Raw genomic sequence first — 22111 nt, forward strand, 5'->3', positions numbered from 1 at the left:
GGGAAGGGGGTCTCAGGCAGAAACGGGGAATTGAGGAAGGAGCACGGCGGGCATGTACTGAGAGGTCGAAGTGAGGGAGCGGCTTTAGGAAGCAGGGTCAACCGGGAGCGCCTGGGAGCGGAAAGCAGGAGAAGGGCCTTGGGACAAGAAGCTTTGCCTCCAGAGCTGGCCGGGGTCCCAGGAGGAATTGACACAGCTACTCCCTAGTGAGCAGGGCGGCCCCGAGGTAGGCCCCCCACCCAACGAGGCTTGCTTGCCCTGGGTTCATCGTGTGGTGGGGTAGGGCGTGCAGGCTGGAGTGGGAAGAGCTTGGTCTGGAGGAAGTCAGCAGGGCCGGGTTTGTCTGCGTGGAGTTGGGCAACTACCTTGTTTTGTCACCCTAAGCCAAACATGGAGGGAACTATCCCATTTTCTGGCTGTGTCATGGCAAAACTTTGTCAGATAAAGGGGTCTTCGCAGGGAAAGAACCACACCTTGACCCCAGCTACAACCACACACGATAGTTAGCACGAATGTTGAAGACTGAACATAAGAGCTAAACCAATGGAACTTGTAGAAGAAAACAGGGTGAGTTTTCGTGACCTTGGAGGAGAGACAGACAAAGAGTTCTTAGGACACCAAAATCGTTAACTATAAACCAAAAACTCAATTAGACTTCATCAAAATGAAAAACGTCTGTTCCTTGAAAGGCACCATTAAGAAAATAAAAAGGTGAGCCACAGACCAGAAGAAAATATTCACAAAGCATATATTGACGGAGAGCTTGTATCCAGAATATATAAAGAGCTCCTACAACTCAATAATAAAAAGACAAGCAAGCTACTGAAAAAATAGAGACAAAAGAACAGATCTTTCACAAAATAAGATGTACAAATGGCCAGTAAGTACCTGAAAAGATCATTAGTCATCAGGGAAATGCAGATCAAAGCCACGGTGAGAGGCCACCTTGCATGCCCTGGGATGGCTGACACGTAATAAATCAAGTGTTGGTGGAGGTGGGGAGCCCCTTGCCTTCCACACGTGGCCCGTCAGGATTGAAAGGGCGCGACCACTTTGGAAACCATTTGGCAGTGTCCTATAAAAGTAAACATACACCTACTCTATGACCCCGCCTTTCTCCCTTTGGGGTTTTACCTAAGAGGGATGAAAACTGTCCGGACGACGCCTTGTGTTCTTATGGTCATAGCGGCTTTATTCGTTATTGCCAAAGTGTGGATGCAGCCCCGCGCCCGCCAACAGGTGAATGTGAGACCCCCCCAAGGGCACCCACACCCTCGACAGCTGCTCAGCAGGACACACGTGGGCTGCTAAGCTCTGCACAACTCGAGAGGGTCTCAGAAACGTGACGCCTGGACAGAGGAGCCAGACCCAGTCATGCCTCGTGATGCCGTTCCTGTGCAATTCTCGAGTCCGCACAGCCAGTCTGTAGAGGCAGAGCCCGTCGGTGGCTGGGCAGGGGGTGGAGATTGCCTGCCAAAGGGCAGAGGGAACTTTCCGTGGGGGTGACACTGTTGTCGTTATTGGAGTGCTGGCTCCATGGTGTATACGTGTGTCAAAGCTTCCCGCTTTAAACTCCTCGTACTAGACTGTTCTGTCCATTGTGCAGCCACATGCCACTTGTGGCTCCTGCGCATTGAAACGTGGCCGTTCTGAATCGAGGCGTGCTGTCAATGTCACACACACCGGATTTCAAGGCCTCGGTATGGAAAAAAGAATGTGAAATATTTCATTAATAACTTTTAGATTGTTACATGTTGAAAATATTTTGGATATGTTGGGTTAAAGAGAATACAAAAGGTAATGTCACCTATTTCTATTCATTTTAACGTGGCCACTAGAAAATTTAAAATTGCACACGTAGCTCACATTATAATTCTGTTGGACAGGGCTGGTTTAAGCGATTAAGAATTTTATTTACTGGGACCGGCCCCATGGCCATGTGGTTAAGTTTGTGTGATCTGCTTTGGTGGCCCGGGCTTCACCCGTTCGGATCCTGGGCGCAGACCTCTGGCACCAAGTCATGTTGAAGTGGCATCTGCCGTAGCAGAACTAGAAGGACCTGCAACTAGAATATGTACTTCTACCTACTGGGGGGCTTTGGGGAGAAGAAGATTGGCAACAGACGTTAGCTCAGGGCCAATCTTAAAAAAAACCCAGAATTTTATTTATTATATTTTTTATTTTTATTTTTTTTGGTGAGGAAGATTGTCCCTGAGCTGACATCTGTGCCAGTGTTCCTCTATTTTGTGTATGGGATGCTGCCACAGCGTGGCTTGATGAGCAGTGTATAGGTCTGAGCTTGGGATCCAAACCTGTGAACCCGGGCTGTCAAAGTGGAATGTGTGAACTTAACCACTACGCCACTGGGCTGGCTGCAAGTTTTATTTATTTTAAATCACTTGCATAAATAAGGTATCATGGGAAAAGCCAATTGTTGATAGAATTTAAATGGTTGAATGTGAGTTGAGCTTTATTTTGTATGACGAAGTCGTGTTTAGAGAGAGCAAAGAGGTGCTCCTTCCCCCGTCTTCATCAGTGAGGACTGCCTTTATGGTAAAGCGCCCTTGTCTCCCAAGACCCTGTGGGGTGCCGCACAGCTGCTTCCTCCCCAGGCCGGTGGTTACAGGTTGGAACCGTGGAGGGTCACTGCTGGTCAGGACGAGGTTGATGGAAGGAACAGCTTTTCAGGCTCTGCCCGGGTATAAGGGTGTGGCGGGTGTGTACGTGTGACTTGGGGCAGTGTGAGTGTGTGTATATTTCAGAGTGTGTGAACGTAGGAGGTGTGAGTGTGCAAGTGCGTGTGCAGCCAAGTTGGACGTTACTTTTGCTCACACTCCCAGACCCTTGTTGACTGGGGGCACGGTGTTGGCCCCGACTGTGGCGTGAGTGGGCATGGGGGCCCCAGCAGAGGGCCGGCGGGTGCGTTTTCCCTCGGGAGGCCCTTAGCCTCTAGCGGAGCTTGTTGGGGGCCCCTGTGATAAGCGGTTTTTCTCAGTTTTGCACATTTCGGGGCAGCCAGGCTGTGGTGACCTAAGTCTCTGAATTTGCCTGTGATGGGTCAGTGCAGCTGCCGGCTCCTGGCCCCCAGGATTCTCTGCCTGGGACGATGCCGGGCACTTTAGCCCAGAGCTCTCAGGGCCGTGGCACAGGCAGAGACCATGCCTACTGCCTCCTGTTCTGGCTCATTTGAAGGCTAAACGAGAAAGCGAGGACTTTAATGCTGACAGCATCTCAAGAGATCAAAACAGAAGAGAAAATCCAGTAGATCTTAAGCAGATCTAGCTTTTCCAACTTCTGGCTTAATTATAAATAAACTCTACCATTAAAGTATAATAGCAATACGTATTATTGTTGATAATAATATCCTATTAATAATAACTTGTACTTTTAAATCACTTGAAACACCTCAGATCTTTCCGTGTTTCTTATGAAGGAGGAGGCGAATTCTTTCCCAGGTTGTGACCTGACGTTGAAGGAGAAGTTTACGCTGGCCAAGGCCACGTTCCCTAGGATATAAGCTGAAGATGTCGTTGGGTAAAGGGAGTGTTGCTTTCAGTCGTTTAATGAGATTGTGAGAGAATGGCCCTCAAGGTGAGGCCTAGGGTTGTCCTGGTAGAATGACAAGTTGAAAGGAGGGCTTCCTGCCAGAGGAGGCGACCCCACAACAAGGGCACAGCTGGCATGTGGGTGCACCTGCCCCAGCCCTGAGCTCCCAGCCCCGGCTGCACGGCAGTCGCCCAGGAAGGTGAGAGCATGTCCTGTTGGAGGAGTTGGCGCTCTTGGCGGTGGTGGGGGCGCGGCCAGGCAGGGCTGTGTTCCAGGGCTTTCTGAGCTCTCCTCAGGGTGCGCAGCGGGGTGGTCCCCGCAGCCCAGACATCCGGGCTGTGCCCACTGCATTGGTCTCCACGATCAGCACGTTCTTCACACGAGTTGACTCTCAAATATTTAAATATCCACCTGTCAGCAGTTAAGAGCTCACATCCTTAATTCAAATAACACCAGGTGTGTGGATGTGGAGTACTGTGTATTCAAATAAATAGTCTAACAAGTTCCAAATAAGTAAGTTGGCAAATTTGTTTCAAGTCATTAAGCACATTACACGGTTTGAAGACTCAAAGAATTCATTACACCTTCGGTGCTTCGGGCAAGACTCAGCTGGCGGCCTCCCCAACAGCAAGTTTGCTGATGGTCATCCTGAGGGCGGCCAGCACCCCATCATCTCACGCCCCTCCCTCCCTCCTCTGAGACTCCTGTCGAGCCATTTTAAGGATGTTGAGTCGTGCCTGGCTGTTCCTGAAGGAGGTCAATGTCCGAGATCACCTCCCAGGGCAGAAGGTGCTGGTTGGTGCCAACCCAACCCCCGACAAGGAAGAGGAAATGACAGGGTCAGGGTGATTCTGTTCTGGTGAAGGCACAGATGAAGACTGGGTAGTTTTTGCTGAAGGGAAGTCCCCATGTGGCTCCTGCCCTCAGGGACCCCAGACGTCCCTAGCACTCATTCCTGAGGTGCCCCCACCAGGCCTCGGCCACCTCCAACCACACCTTTACTTCTGACACCTGGAGCCTGCCTGTCTGCCTCTGCCCCTGTGCCCTGTGAACAGGCCCCTCGGGGCCGATGGTGAGCCTGGTGGCCAGACAGCAGGCAGTGCAGGAGGCGCCTGCGAGGCACTGGGCAGGGCAGAGTGCGCGCCAGGACCGCGGCCGCATCCCTCACACTGCCAGTCAGGCAGAGGCTGCGGTCAGCGCTGGCTTTTGTTTCCTTTCAGTCTTGCCCCAGAGAGGAGGCCAGTCTGCCAAGGTGTCAAAGGAGGGACCATCCGTGGAGACCCCTGCTCGGGCTTCAGTGGACGCTTCTTCTGAATAGCTGTGCTGTGCCCGGGGTTCACTAAGGCAACTCTCTTTGCCTCTTTTCTCCAGGAAAACGCAGCACAGTTCCCTTGACCAGAGCTCCCCGCCCCAGAGTGGGGTGTCGGCCTCCTACAACCACCCGGTCCTGGGAATGTATGACGCCAAAGATGACTTCCCTCTCAGAAAAACAGGTCAGTGTGCGGGGCCTGCCGTGGCTGGGGCGGGGTCTCGAAACTGGCACCCCCATGTCCCTTGAGTGTGGAGCCACGCTGCCATACTGCACTCAGAGGAACGCCCCTGCTCGTCTTGAAATATTTGCTTTTTTAGAGCGTCATTTAATATGACATCCTAAGCATTCCCTTATGGTTGACACCAAAAGCAATGAGCCTCATGCATGTACACCTACTTTTTAAAACTTGAACTCATTTTAAACAGCATGTAAACTCACTCTTCTTTTGGTGGCGTGCTGTACTTTGTCACAGCCAAGCATCCCCTGGTGGCCGTGGGGACACAGCAGCTCCTGCCCATGGGCCTCGAGGTCTTTCAGCAAATGAACGAGCCAGCCAGTGTGGCCCTCAGCGCCGGCTCTGGGCAAAGCCCAGGCAGCGGGGGTGGCTGAGGGTCTCAGGCGGGGGGAAATCTGGATTAGAAAGAAACGCATTGTGTCCTGCAGGGACATCTCAGGGTTGTGTGCAGCAGTTCTATCATAATCCAGAAGGAGAAGGATGTTTAGACATAAACTGCTCTCTTGGACTTTCTCCAGAGGTGATGGTTTAAGTGGACAGTGGCTTTTCAGAAAGATCAGAGTGGCCATGGGCAGTGCCTTGGGGTGGCCAGAAGGGCAGCGGCCAGAGGAGGAGTGCCTTCCGGAGGCTTTGCTCTCGAGAGGTGAGGGTCTGAGCTGCAGCAGGCTACAGAGCATGGGAATGCCCTGGTCTCAGATGCCGCAGGTGGAGTCCACGGCTGCAGGGCACTGTGGGAAATTCTGGGGCGCCCGACTTAGTGGAAATGAGGCCTGTGTGACACAGCTCTTTCTTTGGAAACACAAATTTTGTTTTATCCAAAGGATTTTGGTTGATTCTGGACAGAATGTTTGAAAGCAGCTCCTTCACTGAGTGATGAGGCATTGGAGGGCGTGGCTAGGGGCTCACATGCCGCCCCTTCCTAAAGACGGAAGACTTGGGGCCTCTCGGCAGGTGGAGTTGTGCCCCAGAGAGGACTCGGGGCAGCAGGCCAGGGAGCAGACCCAGAGTCAGGAGCTGGAGGTCGCAGGGAGGGAGACTCCTGCTCAGCCTCCATAAGCCTTGACCAACATTCCAGGTGTGTGAGATGGAGTCACCCCGTCAGTAAGGCCACATCCCTGGCACTGGACCTCAAAGGCCTTGACTATGATGTTCGAGGGGTTGGCAGAGCCCCTCCAAGTAGGAGGGGAGGATCCTGCAACCGTGGGCAGGGTTTCATTTGACTGTAACCCCTTATTGGTAACAGCGAATGCGTGGCTTCTGTCTTTTTCTCTTCAGTGTGAGCGTGTGCTTCTCATTTGTCCGTCTACTGAGCATGCTCTTGGGTTTCACCAAGAGAGAGCCCATGAGCTCGACAGACAGAGGCATCTGTCGGGATCTGGGATCCTCTCTCCCAACGGCCCTCCACACCCCCTTTCTGGAGACTGGTGCTGTAATTAACCAAACTCAGATCAGCAAAACGAGTTCACGGTGAGCGGCAGGCACCGTGGTCAGAGAGAGACTCCCAGGACGAGGAGACAAAGAACATGCCTGCCCGGGTGCCCTGGCCCTGGACAGAGTGAGGACGGGGTGGCCCCACTCTGGGAGCGTGAGGGTGGTCAGGTGGGTGGATGGAGGTCATGGACTCCACGGTTGGACAGCTTGGGTACATCTTTCCTCTTGTTTTGTAGCTCTGTGCCCCCATGACAGATTCCTTAGGTTCTCCTGGCCTCACTTTCTCCTCACTAAAGTGGGGCTAAGCACACCCATGTCCTCCCAGCTGTGGGTGCAGCACCCAAGGTCCTGGAGCAGTGGAGGCAGGAGGGGGCGAGGGCCGAGCACCTGGCCACCGAGCAGAGCATCTGTGTCTCACTAAGGGCCCCTGCTTTTCTGGAAACACATCTGACTCTTCCTCTGAGGTCCCAGGAAAGGACAGTGAACACCACCTGCCCCGTCTGGCCCCAAAGCAGCTCCCCAGCATGTGCCCACACCCCCAACTCAGAACAGAATTGGGAGGGCCCATCAGCGGGTGATTGCTCTGGTCCTTCCCCTCTCAAACCAACAATGTCGGCACCGCCTGGGGACCGGCTCCTGTTATAAGACACAGAACCTTGCACGGATCATCTGTAGCAAGTCCTGGGAGACTCAGGGTGTGGGACAGTAGACTCCTGCCTGGCCCTCAGCCCGCTGCTGCTTGTCAGAGCTGTGTGGCTGTGATCTTTGTCCCATAGGCCCCTGACACTCCTCCACTTTTCCTGGCTGCCCGCTCCTGCGCTGGCTTGTGCTTCTAGGTCCACTGGAAGCACAGCTCTGTCTGCCTCGAACCTCGTGGTACAGCACCGCCCCCAGCCCTGCTTCCCTGAGAGCCGAGGAGAATCTCCTCTCCACGCTGGGGAAGAGCTAGTGAGAATTCACAGTGCTCCAGGAGAACTTAATTAAGGCTTGATTGCATTATCAATTTTTTAAAAAGGCATCGCTAGCACATTAATAATATTAATAATATAAGGATTTCAGGGGAAACGTTTAAACTACTTAAGGGAATGAGTGTAGTTAGGTGTCCTGCATCACCCGAGAAGTGTCCACTCTCAAACCCTTGACGTCGCTAATTCTAAATAATTTACGTTTGTGCATTTCTTAAAGAATCGATAATATGAAAGACTTCATTAAATGAAGTTTTAGTTAGAAAATGCCTGAATGAATTAAAATGACAACCTTTCATAAATGTGACGTGCACTTAAATAATTCCATGGTTTCGAGTTTACCCTACTTTATGTTGACCTTGCACAGTTGCCCACTTCTGGGTCTTTAAAGGCAGTTACATGATATGTAAACAGAAAAAATGCACAGCCACGCTCTTGCTGTTCTTCAACGTGTCCTGCATTTGTGGCACGTGCTTGGTGGCCTCCCTGGGTGACATTCACACCTGTTCTGCCTCATGAGAAAAGCACATCCACTCGTCTGAGCATTTGCATCTTCCAGCGTTTATGCCTCCTAGCCCGCGGGTGCTGCTGGCATCCACACCCAGCTTCTTCACCTGCTGCCTGTGATTTGAGGGAAACCCTTGAACCTCTGTGCCTCCCTCAGTTTTGCCAATGACCCATTCCTGCCAGTTAGCACCCCCCAGACCCTCCCCTCAGTGCCCACAATTCAGCCGGCAAGAGGAGGGAACCAGCTGCTAAACGCCCCTTCGGGAAGGCCACACGGAAATAAACAGTAACATTTACAGGCAGGCATCTGGCCAGCAAGGTGTGCCTTGTGCTGCTGGGGTTTCAGGGCTCGTCTCCTAGCTCTTGGCTCATCCTCACCATCTGAGCACCCACCTCCCTGATCTGGGAGTCCCACTGCCCTGCCTGAGGCCCAGGGCCCGGCTCCTACTTCCTGTTGGAAGCCCTGCCCCTTTACTGGTGAATGACAGCAGGGGGTCACCACTTCCCACCAGAGTGTGGCTCAGCTCGTTTCCTGGACAGGTACAGAGCAGGCGAGGTGGTGCTGCCCCTTCCCACTGCCCCCTCCAGGTGGTGCCTCAAAGACTACCCTGACTCAGAATTTCTGAGCCTCTTCAAATCTTGCAATGAAAGACATATTGGAATTGTTCGATGTCACGGATCCCCACCACCATCCACAGATCCTTCCTGGGGTTTGTGGGGCATCAAACAGCTTAACCAGAGAGTTCATTTAAGCAAAGCAGCAACCCCACATTCATACTGAAGAAAGGATGCTTTTCCACTTTTAAAAGCAAACTGAGTTTTGTCCTACTCATGATGTTTAGGGACTTTATTTTTCTCTAGTAGCCTCTTCATCTATACATTTTTAAAGATATTAGCTGCCGTGAATTTTTTTATAATGATTCTTATACTGCCCTCTTACTTAACTTCTGATTAATGAAATGAGGCCGGAGCAGAACAAAACAATCTGTCGTCACCCGCCACCGCTCTTTCCTCATTCTGTCGGCGACTTCTGGGAGCTCAGCACAGAAAGTCGTGCACTACATGGAACCCTATATCCAGGCCACTGACCAGCTCCTGGGACACAGCGTCCTGTCGGCAAATGCAGGGCCTGGCTGACGTTGACCCGGATTGTGCTCGCCGTGTATTTTAGGAAGCAAGCCCCAGGCTGATGCTCAGTGAGAAGTCGCTCCCCTCGGCCTCATTGAGAATTATTACACTGACCGCAGGCCCCGCCCTCAGCTGAGTGAGAACTGGGAGGAGGCTGGGCTGGTTCAGGGCACCGATCTCCTGATGGTCCTGCCCCGGGGTGGACCTGGTGGTGGATACTGAGGCTAATTGCGCTGCCTGGCCATCTGGCAGTAAGTTGGCATGCGGGCACAGTTTCTTTCCCACACTTAACCGGGAGGGCCTAGCTGAGGTTCAGGGATGCGCTGCCTCCGAGGCAGCACGGTGGACCCGAGCCAGAGCAGCAGCAGCTTCGCCACCTGGTCCTGTGCAGTATGTATGTAGTGAGCATTTGTCAAGTGCATCCTGGGTACTGGACCTTGAGCTGATGTGATGGGTAAGGGACAGACCGAGATTCTCAGTTGCCTCCAGTCCCGAGGGAGGAGGCGAAGGTCAGGGCAGATCCAAGGGGCCGGGCCAGGAAGGGAGCCCGGACACGTCGGGGCAAGGCTAAGTATTCCCCCAAATACGGATACAGTGGAGTGAGGCCCCATCCCGAGTGTCCACAGAGACCCTGACCCTACTGGGCTGGCCTCCGGGCACCAGGGTGCCGTTCCGTCACCAGAGTCCCAGCATGGCCCCACCGTCTTCTGCAGGGTCTGCGGGAGGTGAGGCAGTAGGCAGGAGTCTGCAGAGGCCCGGGGTGGACGATCTCCCGTCCACCCCGCAGCCGCAGAATGTGTCAGTCAGCAAGTGAGTTCCCCGGCGGACTCGGGAGCTGAATGGGATCACCAGTAGTTTATCTGCATCAGCGTGGAGTCCACTGAAGTTACAGCGGACAAGACGAGGCCCTGTTTGTCATACCTGACACAGGCCTCTACGGCTTGGGGAGGGGCTGTGTCATGCACAGCCAAGGCTACTCACCGACAGCCTGTGTCTTGCATGCACTGTGTCTTGCGTGCACTGTGTCTTGTGTGCTCTGTGTCTTGTTCCGATGCAGTTTGCAGGAGTGACAGCACAGGTTGGTGGTGTGGGCAGGAATCACACCTGCACTGCCACATTCTCAGAGGTGGGTTTTCTATGTGTCATGTGCAGTGTGAGCGGTGGCCCTTCGGCTCTCACTCAGGGCCGGAGCTGTGACTCTGCCCTTTCTGAGCTGCCTCTGAGCCAGGAGAGGGAAGAGACTATACCTGGCAGCACTGGCCTGCTGAGCTTCTGGCCACCAGGTGGGCAGTCTCCCTTGGGACTCGGGGGCGTTTGTGCTGGACTGTCTTCCATCGACTTTGTGCTCTTAAAAAATAGGTATGAATGTGTTCAGAAGGATTTAGAAAGGCTTTGTTCTGCTTTTCCAAAGAAACTTCTAGAGACGGCGAGTATGGTTAGAAGCTAGGCAGCTTCTATGTGGAGAAATTGGCTCACACCTTCTTCTGTGCTCCATCCTGCAAACTCTGACGTCTGTCAAACTTGAACTCCCTCTAATATGAAAAGTACCTGATGAGAAATTGAACTAGTATTTCTCAAATACGTGTGTTTGACTGTCCAGTGGTACCACACTGGGATCGATGACCAACTGAAATGAGCTGTGGAGACATCGCTCGATTGAGCAGGAAAGAGAGAGTAGAAAACCCCTGACTTCTAACCATCATGTAGAGTGCTTTTTTAAATTAAAAACACATAAGTGATGCATGCTTATAATAAACTCAAACCCACACATCCTGAATCTTACTTCCCAGAGACAGCTCCTGTTGCTAGTTTGGTGTCTGTCTGTCCAGATATTTCTCTGTGCCTGTGTGTCAGGGTGTATCTGTGTGTGTATGCAACATGTGTGTGTAGTTGTCTTTTTGTTAACAAAAATACCTGCTTTGCATTTTGTCCTGTAACTTTATTTTCCAATTAATATTATAGTGTGGACCCCATTCCACTTCAGTGTATAAAGATCAGCACCTTTTTTATATTATTCCAATATGTGGATATTAGATGAGTTGCAACTGTTTTCTAGTTTTTATTTTGCCAACAAACATGGGTACCTTTGCTCACTTGTGCAAGTATTCTGTAGGATAGATTTCCTAAAAATGGAACCGCCAGTTCAAAGAGCACACATTTTCTAACATGCTGAGCAAATTATACCGCAACAACAGCTTATCAGAGTCTGTTATCCCCCTCACTAAGAGGGGGCGAGCACAGTTCATGCTGGCCAATTTGAGGCCTGAGTAAATCACACTCCCTTTGATGCTTTAATGAGTAATTCTGTCATCGTTAGTAAAGGTTGGGTATCTTTGTGTGTGTTTTCCATCTTCCTTACCAGAACGTAAGCCAGATGCAGCAGGGACCAGGTGGCTGTGTGGCAGAGCTCCTGCATTCCGTTCCTGTGGCCCACAGTGTGGCCACTGCCCCCGAGCTGTGCAGCACAGGGTCCTGGCCAGAGCCTGTCTGTCTTGTCTGCCCCTTAGGCGCAGCACCTAGAACCATCTGGACACACCGGGAGAGTCCCTGAATGTCCACTGGATGAGTGTTTGTGGCAATTCATTCATCCCTTTTTCAGTGGCTGTTTGAGAATTTGACGCCCTTCTCAAGGCTGACCCTGGGTCCCCAGAGTTCTGGAACTTACAGGACCCGCCCAGCGAGGGGCTGGGGGTCTCAGGTGCCCTGGGCCACGGAGAGCCCGCTCCACACCAGGTCTCCCCTGATGGAGCAGGACGTCTTGAATTACTTTGTGAGCAAATTTCCCTGCTCTGCTTATTCTGTCCCCTTCTGGCGCTTCTGTTAATTTGGTGTTGGACTTTTTCACTGTTTTTCAAATTTCTCAACTTTTTCTTCGAATCTCTTCAGTGCTTTGATTTTCCGCCTCGTGGCTTTATACTCTTCAAAGTTTCCTGCCCTGTCCTTTCAGGATTTCAGGAGGGAGCAGCTGTGAGCGTGTGCTCTCTGCGCTGTCCACATGCCTGTGGCTGCAGCCACACTCTGAGCTTCCTGGTGGCTCGGTCTCTCCCTTCCTCGCTGGCTGTTGGGCGTGGAGTCAGGCCCATGAAGCAGTGCTGCTTCCACATAAACTCACCTCTGTTTGTGTGCCGAGTGCCCTTCTGATCCCTCTGCCCACCTGACCGTAACCAGAGACAGCGTCCTGACCCTGGACGCTGTTCTGCTGTGCCTCGGTCAGGGAGAACAGAAGCGTTCGTCACATCAGTGTCCAGATAGTGGGGTCGCTACGAGGGCTGCTTCTCGACAGAGGAGCTTCCTGCACACAGAGGGGCCGGGGCCGGGGTGGAATCGCAGGGTTGAGAGAGGATGGCTTTGTCTGCCTTCGTCTGTCATCAGCCTGATGGCCTTGAAGGAGAGACAGCCAGCCCCGCCTCCATGTGCTCCAGGACGGGCAGGCACTGTGTTGATGGACAGTTAGTGCCCACCATTGCCCCTTTCCTGTTAGCCCTTGCTCGCCTGAGCCCCTCTTCAGAGACGCCCCAGTCTGTCAGTTTACCTGCAGCCCTGTTAGAGGTACAGAACGGTTCTGGAGTCACTCTGCTTGGCCATGTCCTTTCGAGGACCTCAGGTACAGCAGGAGCCGCTCTGTGGAGCCTGTGTGGCCACATGGTCTGTGTGTGGCAGATACGATCTTGCAGCCTGCCCTCGTTGGGCAGGTGGCGGCACGCCTGCATCCTGAGCTCTGGCTGTGGCGCAGAGCTGTTTGGGTTACAGGCTTTGTGCAAGTTTTGAGAAACGTGCTGATGAATGGCAAGACTATAGATGCCCAGATGCTCTGTGGAGTCCATATAACTCATGTCAGTCTCTCGGTCCCAGACCTGCGGCAGCCAGAGAGTGGGCCTTCTTGGGACGGAAGTGATGGGAGGGAAGCGCGCCCTCTGCCACAGCTCAGCGCCGGCTGACCGGGGGCTCCCTGGGAGGGACCGCCACCCTGCCCTCCTGGTCCCCACGCCTGCTGCCAGCCCCCTCCCGGCCCTGCCCAGCACATTCCATAGAAGAGCCCCAGCGGGACATGCAGGCCTGGCTTCACATATCCCCAGGCCATGGCAGCATGGAGCCTCCTGCTGCTCAAACCGCCCTGCAGGCAGGGCCGCCACTCCCCCGCCACACTCCCCCACCCTGGTTAACGCTCTGCTGTCTTGTCCTGAGTGAAATTCTTCACATCCGGGACACAGGCCTCTCGTTTCCACTTTGCCCGGGCCCTGCTCGCTAGAGGGGCCACCAGGTGGAGCCAGCGCAGGACAAGGTGGAGTCCTGCCTTGGGTCTTCCCCACAGGAAGGGCACTGCTGAGGTCCCCTGGAGTCAGGGAGGCTGCACATACCCTGCAGCGTCTCATGCTCAAGTGTGGGGGTGGGAGGGAGTGGAGGAAAAAGATAGCAAGATAGTTTCAGCTAGTGAAACGGCGCCCTGAGGACAGTAAGGTCCTGTGGCCGTGTGGGGTGGGGTGTCAGGAAGCCTGGGGAGGGACGTTGAGCTGAGGCTGAGGACAAGCAGCAGTGGCTGTGGGAGGTGGGTGGGCAGGGTTGGGGGGAGGGGCAGGTGCAGAGGGGCACAGGGCCCGTCCGGTGCAGTCTGTAAGTCATACCAGGGGTCCCTGGTCCTCGGGCTGGGGACATAGGAGGACGAGCGAGGCCCAGGGTCTGGCCGTGCTGTCGCTGAGCCAGGGGCTTTGAATAGGAGAGGACCTGCGGGGGTCGGGGCTGGGTCCCGGTAGCACAGCCAGTCCATAGCTGGCCCAGGGTGACCAGTCAGCACCTTCCACCCGCACGCCATCTCCTGATGCTACACGGGCTCCGCTCCGCCACGTCGGGGCAGCCACCGAGCAGGGACCTCCCACGGGGTCAGGGGCCACTGACTCCCCTCGTGGTGACTGCACTGCCCTGGACCTCAGAAGCAGCTTCTCCCCACAGCCCGCAGCTTCTGTCCCCAGGTCGGACAGATGTGTGTTGACACCCCCTGTGTCAGCTGGGATCCTGGTGGTGGGAGAACAGGTATTGTGTTCTTGCCCACTGACCAGCTGGGCTTTTGGCTTTTTTTTCTTTTTAAATAGTGATAAGTTAGAAACTTGATGTGAAGATAGAAGTGAATGAGACTTGAGTCTACCGTGGTCACCTCAAAATAAGTGCTAAAAAAAGTAGGTGTGGATCCTCTCGGCCCTGGGGAAGGCTGTTTTGTAGTTGAATCCTTTTCACCTCGTTGGGAAGTCCTACAAGTGAGTGGGCCCTTGCTTTACCGCCCACTGCTGCAAAGCAGAAAGGCCGCTCTCCCTGTATTCACGCCCTCCAGAGCAGGCCAGCATCTTGAAAAGTCGGGCACCTTCTTACGGCACGGCACGTCTCTGATCTCTCTGGGAAGCTTTGTTTTGGTGGTCTGTTTCTGCCTTTCCTTCCTGGACCCACAGAGCAGCTGGTCTTCCCCTCCAGCCTCTCCTGGGGTCACCGGGCATCCGGGACTCCTCAGTCCTGCTCTTCGTGCTCCCCAGAGGGCAGAGTCTCAGTGGTCGTGAGATGCATGCATGGCCTGATTCTTTTAACCCAAACCATCTGAGCTCTGATGCCGGCGGGGGGAATTCGATTGTTATTTCTTGTTGTTCTGGAGAACAGTGAACTTCCTGTTCCAGAAAGTTTAAAAGCAGCAGGGTTGGTGACTAAAAACAAAAAAAAGAGCTAAAACCTCACTCACTTGCAAATCTACAAGTAGTAGAAGTAGACCATCTCTGTGGTGGCGGTCATTCCACCGTCCCGGCCTCGTGGAGCTGGAGGCTCCTGTGCCGCGAGTCCAGATGGAGGGTGTCCCCGGGGGCAGTGAGACAGCCCTCTTCCTGAGGCAGCCTCACACGGAGTACCCCAAGCTCCCCACAGTCCCCCCACCCCAGAGGTGTGACTTAATTGGCCTGGGGGTGGCCTGGTTCCAGGTGCAGAGGCCTGGGCACCACTGTGGTCTTCAAGTCGCAGGTTTGCAAATGGCTCTGTCCACACAAGCAGAGCGCTAACAGAGCCACACCACAGCGGACACCTGTGCCCTGGGGTCGGGTGGCTCTGGGGAGACAGGCACTCCCCGCTCTCAGGCCTGTGGAGCTGGTGTGGTGCATCCTCTCCTTGGGGCGGGCTTGGCCTCAGCACCCTCCTGGCACTGGTCACAGGGGCTACCTGGACCTCAAGCGGGCTGCTGCTCCTGGGCTGTTCCAGTGCAAGGAGTTTTCGAGATGCAGGTGAACAAGAACGTGTGTGGTGTAGAAGCTGTAATAAGATTCATGGGCCGGACCTGACACGCCGCTGGTGGTCAGTTTTCTTCCCAACTACTGGTAAAACGCAGTGACAGTGTCATTGCAATGACTCCACCAGCACACATAGATATAACCCCATGTCCGGAGAGATGAAGCCAAAGGCATCAGGTATGTCTTATTCTTATTTGGGACTAAAACATCCTGCACTCAGGCCTCAGGAACACGGCCTTTGCTCTGCCCTGGAACAGCACGTCAGTGTTAAGCGAATATTTACCCACTGTGCTGTTTTTAAACTGCTGATGAGATAACCTTGACCCCAGTTGTGTCTGCCTGGCTGTAATGACGTCTCCTTTTCATGCAGCTTCTGAACCCAATCTGAAGTTACGGTCTAGGCTAAAGCAGAAAGTGGCCGAGAGACGGAGCAGCCCCCTGTTACGCAGGAAAGACGGGCCAGTGGTTACTGCTCTGAAAAAGCGTCCCCTGGATGTCACAGGTACGTTAGACCAGTTGTTAGAACCGCGCTGCCCGCCCACCTGCTGCCTCCCCTCGAGGCCCTCCTGCTGCAATCTTTCCTTCACGCCTCTGAAAGCTGCCTCTCCGTGGGGCTCCTCGGCTCCGGGTGCTCTCATTCCCCCAGTGCCAGCAGCATGCGTCCCCGAGAACCACAGTGGGTGCCCCAGCAGGGGGTCTCCAGGATCGTCCCTGCACAGCATGTCTCTGCTCCCAGCGTCAGATGCTAAAAGCTGCTGTTGACAGGCCCAGGCACAGCCAGAGCCGTCGGTCTGACGTTGCACGAGATGTTTACAGGAATTTTATGTTGAGGTTTCTCCGAAGGTGGGGTTTTTAACTGATCTTGCCTATTGGTGGTGAGTCACATGTTTCTGCCTTGCTCCACTGCCCATTAAACAGCGTCTTAACCGCTGGAGAGCCTTAAAGTCTCCCTGGCCAGAGTCCGACAGGTGGGCCGAGCTGAGTGAGCGGGAGCTCACTGGTCTCCACTCTAGGCGAGCACGTTGCTCTCGGCCCCCATCTAGTGGCCGATACTCAGAAGTACGCCCTCTGGGCCAAGCCCCTTCCCAAGGACCCCAGTCCTGAGGGGCACCCCCTTCCCAAGGGCACACCACCTTCCTGAGGGATGCACCTCACTTCCCAAGGTGTACCCCGCCTCAAGGTGCACCCCTGCCCCAAGACACACCCCCACTCCGAGGGTATACCCCTCTTCCTCAGGGTGCACCCTGTCTCAAGAGCACACTCCGTTTTGAGGGTGCACCCCACTTCCCGAGGGCGCCCCTCCACACTCCTGAAGTCATAGCACCAGGCTAATGGGGCTGTTCAGAGGGGGCCTGGAAGCAAGCGGGGAGGAAACACATTTGCACAAAATACAGTTTGATTCGAAAACCAGGGTTCTCATTGGTAGGCTGTCAGTGCCACATTCCCAGGGAAGGAGCGAGGGGCTCCGTGGTGCTGGTCCTCCATGTGTGCGTGGCCAGTGCCTCACACACACTCTGAGTGCAGTCCCAGGACCTTCGGGATGAGACGGGAACCATGGCCACTGCTGGAAACCACACAGCGGGGCCGGTGCCTCGTGCCCTGTCCTGCTGCCCTTCAGGGTCCTTCAAGCCCAGCTCTGAACCCTAAGCCAAGGGCCTGCTTCTGGATGTTTCTGGATGCACAGGAGAGTCTCAGGCCCGTGCCCTGGGGAACCCCGTATGTTACCATCTTCATTTTCAATGTAGGGTCTGTCCTCTGGTTGCTGTAGTGGAGATCAAGACATAGTGTCATCTGAAGTCCTACTAAGTCTCTTCAGCTGGGGGGACTCCATTCCACTTGGGCAATCCACACGAGTGCAGCCTCGTTTCCTCGTTTCCTTTGGGGAGAGCCTTGTCACGGGCTGCACCTCTGATGGATGGGTGAGCCCTGCACAGAGTCCTGGCCACACAGCTGGTGAGACGGCATCTTCGGCAGGCTTGTTTCTGAGCGCTGGATCTAGCGTTCCTGTCGTTAGCCCGTGACCTCTTCATGCTGCTGTGAGTCAGGAGTGCGCTGGGCATAAAACTAGCAAGCCCAGGTCCTCTTCCAAGAAGCTCAGCATCTAACCTGAGAGACCAGACCACCGCCCATCACATGTGGGATGCTAGCAAACCACGCATGCCACACCTGACAATGCTGGGTTGTGTTACAGAGAGTAAGGCACCCAGGGGTGAGGCCATTGGTGAGAGCTCCACTAGGCCTGAGAGAGCTCGACGGCAGAGAGACGAGAGGTGATGGGTTTCCTGGCCAACACAGAGCCCCAGCTGGCTGGAGCAGGGGAGCAGAACTGACCTTCCAGAAGACTGGAAGATGCATCCACTGGGTTAACTGGTGCGTGCATTTGTCCTGACATCTTCCTTCAGCCATGTGAGCTGAGGGTGTGGCATCGTCTCTCTTTGCCTCGGTTTCCTCTTCTGCGCCTTCCTCAGGGTTACTGAGAGACGAGGGAGCTGACAGAAGCACAGCTCTTGGAACCAGCCCTGCTGGCTTGGGAGCTGTGGAACTGTTGCTCTTGTCCCCACCATCACCCTCGTCCTCCTCACTGGCGCCCAACGTTGTATCTGGAACCAGTTTTTAGTCTGCCAGGCCCACCGGGCAGCCCCAGGCAGCACTGTGGTCACCAGCCTGCAGTGGGTTTGGGCCGCACTGCAGTTGGTGTGAGTGAGTGCCCGTGCGCTCCTGGGCTGGGAGACCCTGGGGGCCATTCCCCCTCCTGGCTCTGAAAGGTGGCCTGGCTCAGCACATCCACCTCGGGAGCTCTCCTTAGGGGAAATGTCCCTCAGGCTCCCTCCGGTGTCCCAGCGTGCCTGTCCTTCCTGACGTGTGCGCTGTGCCATTGCAGATGGGGTCGGGTCTGAGTGTTCAGTTCTGAATGGTAGTCACTCAGAGGAGTAGACTGCAGGTCAGGGCATGTTTCCTTCGGAAGGTCTTACCAGGTGGTGTTATTGTGAAAATGCCTTTAAATCAAACAGAACACATAAAAGCCAGACAAGCCCTTATGTGAACACCGAGTGTCGCAGAGGTCTCCAAGTGTGTGTGCGTGAAAGAGCAAGCGTGGCGCCTTTGGAGCGGAGGGGAAAGCTGCGTCCAGCATGCTCCTCTCCTCCGTCAAGTCAACCTGGAGCGAGCAGGGCCTCCGACGAGCAGGGTGTTGCCACTGGCACCTTTACGGTTCCTTGCAGAATGTCTCCGGGTGTAAATGACACTGATCAGTCACAGAAGCCACCGGCTGCACTTTCCCCGGATGTTTGATAATCATGTAGGAAAGATGAGAGGATTCAGTTCAAAGTGAACGCCAACGTGGGTGCCTCTGTCAGTAAGCACAGTGAATTTGACCTTCACGGGTCAGAGTCATTTGGCTTCTGTGTTTCCTGGTCTTTTGTTGTTAGAGTATTAGTAAGTGTTGAAGGGCTTATCTTTCTGGTGTTTAAGATCATCTTGAAATTCAAAAGAGGAATAAAATTGATAACGTGCACAGCTTAAAAGGCTCAAGTGGGGCACCCAGGAGCCGTAGGTTTGCAAAGCTCCCAGGGAAGTCCATAAATGAAGGTAGGGAGGTAGCCCCTTGTCCCTGTTGTGAGGCTGCGGTCATGTCCACTGTGCCTGTTTGGGGACTATGGTCGTGTGCTTTCTTGCTGCTGTTTCTGCCAGTCAGCAAGCTGAAAGCAGAAATCCACAGGAGGCCAGTGCAGCTCAGGCCCAGGTAAGCGTGTCCTGTGTCCTGGCCTGGGACCTGTACGCCGAGTGAGGCTCACGAATGTCTCTCTACCCTGCAGACTCGGCATGCAGCAGCGCCCCGGGCTCGGCGCCCAGCTCGCCCAACAACAGCTCCGGGAACGTGAGCACGGAGAACGGGATCGCGCCCGCCGTTCCCAGCATCCCGGCCGAGGTCAGTGCCCAGCACTCCTGTTGGTTTGTGTTTTCCTGTGCTGGCCCTGAGGCCGAGTCAGCGAGCTGAGTTGCTAGACATGACTGCAGGGTGCAGCTGCCCTTCAGTCTTGACCTTCCCAGGTCCGGGTGAGGGGAACTGACGAGGGAGGCGTCCTGGAAGGGACACCATTTGGACTATGTCTTCCTTCCTGCCACTTGTCACTGCTTCTCATTTAAATGCAAACAGGAGGTCCAGATATGAGGGTTCTGTGTCAGAGAACAGCTCCCAACCTGGTCTTTTCCCCTGGCCTCTTTCAGAGTGTGTTATGTTAGGTTGATTCAAACGCAGCCAGCGTGCCGCATGGTGGCTGCAGGGGCAGGAGCATGTAGGAGGGAGTTGGGCGGAGAGGAGCCGTGTGGAGACCCCTGGGATATCTGTGGGTTGTGCCCTTGACCAGACCTGGATTGGGCGGCTTCCCAGGCAGTGGGTTCCAGGACCTTCACTTCCTGTGCTCATTTCACTCCTTATTCACTGGACTCTTTCCATTGATCCCACAAGTGTCTCTGGAGCTCCTACCTCGTGCCAGCTCCATGTCAGGCCCTGGGAATCGAGGGCCAGGCGGCCAGCCCCAGGGTGTGTGTCCGCATGGCTTCCTGGGCCACCTGGGAGGGGCAGGTGCTGACCAGTAGACTCAGGGAAGCAGAGAATTCCACGCTGGCAGAGTGAGGCCCTGGGCTGGGGTGGCCTCGTGGGGAGCCACCTCAGCACTGACGTCCTCGGTGAAGTGAGCCAGAAGTGCTGTCTGCTTCATGCCACGGACAGTCCTACTGAGTAGGAGGTGCCTCTGAGTTCCTCTCAACTTACAGGAGGCTGTAATTATCAGATAGGGTTATTTTCTTTCCTCCTTAAATGCTTAGAAGTGAATCCTGCCCTTCCAGAGGGTCGACAAATCTGAGTTGAGATACACAGGCACAAGTACTTAGCTTTTTCAGTTCAAATTTCCAGACACTTTATGTATAAACAGATTTTTAGAAACCAAGATTACTGCAGGGATGAATTTCGCATGGCTGCCTCTAGTTTGCTTAACCTCAATTTTCTCATCTTTTTCCTTCATACATCCGTTTCTTTTACTACCTGCCCTGTCAACCTACCTGTCTAAGTAATTATTAGATCATTAAAAGTTTTATCAATCCTTCTCTGTAAGACGAGGTCACAGCTGAAGGTCTCCCTGTAATTAGCTTTAGAACTCCACCTAGAAGTTGCTTCCTGGAATGAGATGTTTGTGCTAATTACGTCTTGTCAATAGCAGTCATGGATCCTGATTTTTATTTAATATGGGCAGTTACATACCTAATGGTTCCTATTGTAGAATGCCTGCTTTGGGTGGATCTGCATGGTTCCAGTTTAAAGTATGTGTTAGTTTTTACAAATCACGTGTTAATGTAAGTTAAGCTACTGCAAATTTATAGAAGGTGTCAAAGGATTCACAAGAAATGTACAAAGTAGAGGTGTTCCTGTTTTATACCAGATGTCGGCAGGATGGTCTTTGAAAATTTGGTCACACATGGATGTCTTTGGTGGATGTCAAGTTTTGCTACAATTGGAGAACTTCCGTGCTTTATGAAGCCAAGAGCTGGCCGCTCCTTCTCTGGTCCAGAGGCGGCAGGGGGTCCTTGTGTGGGTGGAGAAGCAGCAGGAGCAGAGTCTCTGGCCTGGCTCCGCACCTCCTTTCACTACTGTACCGTGAAGGCCCCTGGACTGAGGGAGGCTCAGCATCCCCACGCCCCTCCTCCTCTACATGGAGGAAGCAGGGCTCCCCGACCCGCAGACAGCTCCTCCTCGGTGGAGGTGCTTTGTCCACTTCAGAAGCCCAGGGTGATTCGGAGGGAGGTGTGTCCGGCAGGCGCTCTGACCTCGGCCTGGACTTCCTGCGGAACACAGGCGGCTGGCGAGCCCATCACAGGGCAAATGGAGACAGCCAATGCCACAGATGTGGACAATGTACAGATATCTCAGAAGGCTGCTTTATTTCTAAAGAGAAATTAGATAAAAAAATGCCCTTGGTTATAGAGAGGAAGTTATAGCTTTGCAAACATTACAGTGTTTGCTGATTCTGTTCCTGGATAATTATAAAACGGTAGAATCAGGTTTTTCTGCAATCTCAGCCATTTTCTCTAAAGCATAGCTGGTTGGTATTTCTTCTACTTTAGACAGAAAAATTTTTGGTCTAGGAAAAGTGCTTTCACAGGAGCCCTTTGATCATGACTATACAGTTGAATGTGAGCACACTAGAGATGGCCTGAGCAATTTCTCCAGGACAAGACACGTGACGTTCCTGCAAGTGAAGAAGGCCGTTCCATCCTGTTTTGCCCTTAAAGCATGAGGACGAGGTTTCTCAGGTGTGTGTGTTTCCAAATGGCACTGAAATATGACACCATGAAACACAGCTGCTAGGGGGTTCTGCGAGGTGAGGACTATCCACACACTCGCGCCCCTAGGTGGTCATCACCCCGCCGTCCAACAGTGGGGGGCAGTTTGGTAGCAGGGGCTACATACAGACAGCCCACCATTGTTCACAACAACTTGGAATAGCCTTCAGCTCGTAAGTCTTCTCCTTGGACATGAAATTTTAAAGCACCCGAAGTGTTTCTCCTCCTTAGTTACGTAGTCCGCTATGACAAGAACTAGAAAAATCGGTTACGTGTTCATTACTAATGTTATTTTCTGTCATGCAGATTTCTGTCTGCCAAACCCCACATGTTCATCGTGCAGAATCGCTCGTTTGTTCTCTTATCATTTGCTCATTCATTTAACACACTTTTA

The 22111-nt window shown here is 53.7% G+C and overlaps 1 protein-coding gene across 13 annotated transcripts in view; it reads left to right on the forward strand.

Annotated features, from left to right (window-relative positions):
- Positions 1 to 22111, forward strand: part of HDAC4 (histone deacetylase 4) — a 291136-nt gene that overhangs the window by 183613 nt on the left and 85412 nt on the right. For all 13 annotated transcript variants that reach the window (XM_046642744.1, XM_046642745.1, XM_046642734.1 and 10 more), the window contains 3 exons: positions 4918 to 5039; positions 15749 to 15880; positions 19194 to 19306. In XM_046642744.1, coding sequence (XP_046498700.1) covers positions 4918 to 5039; positions 15749 to 15880; positions 19194 to 19306 — 367 coding nt within the window. The remainder of the gene's footprint in view (positions 1 to 4917; positions 5040 to 15748; positions 15881 to 19193; positions 19307 to 22111) is intronic.

The sequence above is a fragment of the Equus quagga genome, chromosome 17, assembly GCF_021613505.1.
Source record: "Equus quagga isolate Etosha38 chromosome 17, UCLA_HA_Equagga_1.0, whole genome shotgun sequence".
Lineage (NCBI taxonomy): Eukaryota > Metazoa > Chordata > Mammalia > Perissodactyla > Equidae > Equus > Equus quagga.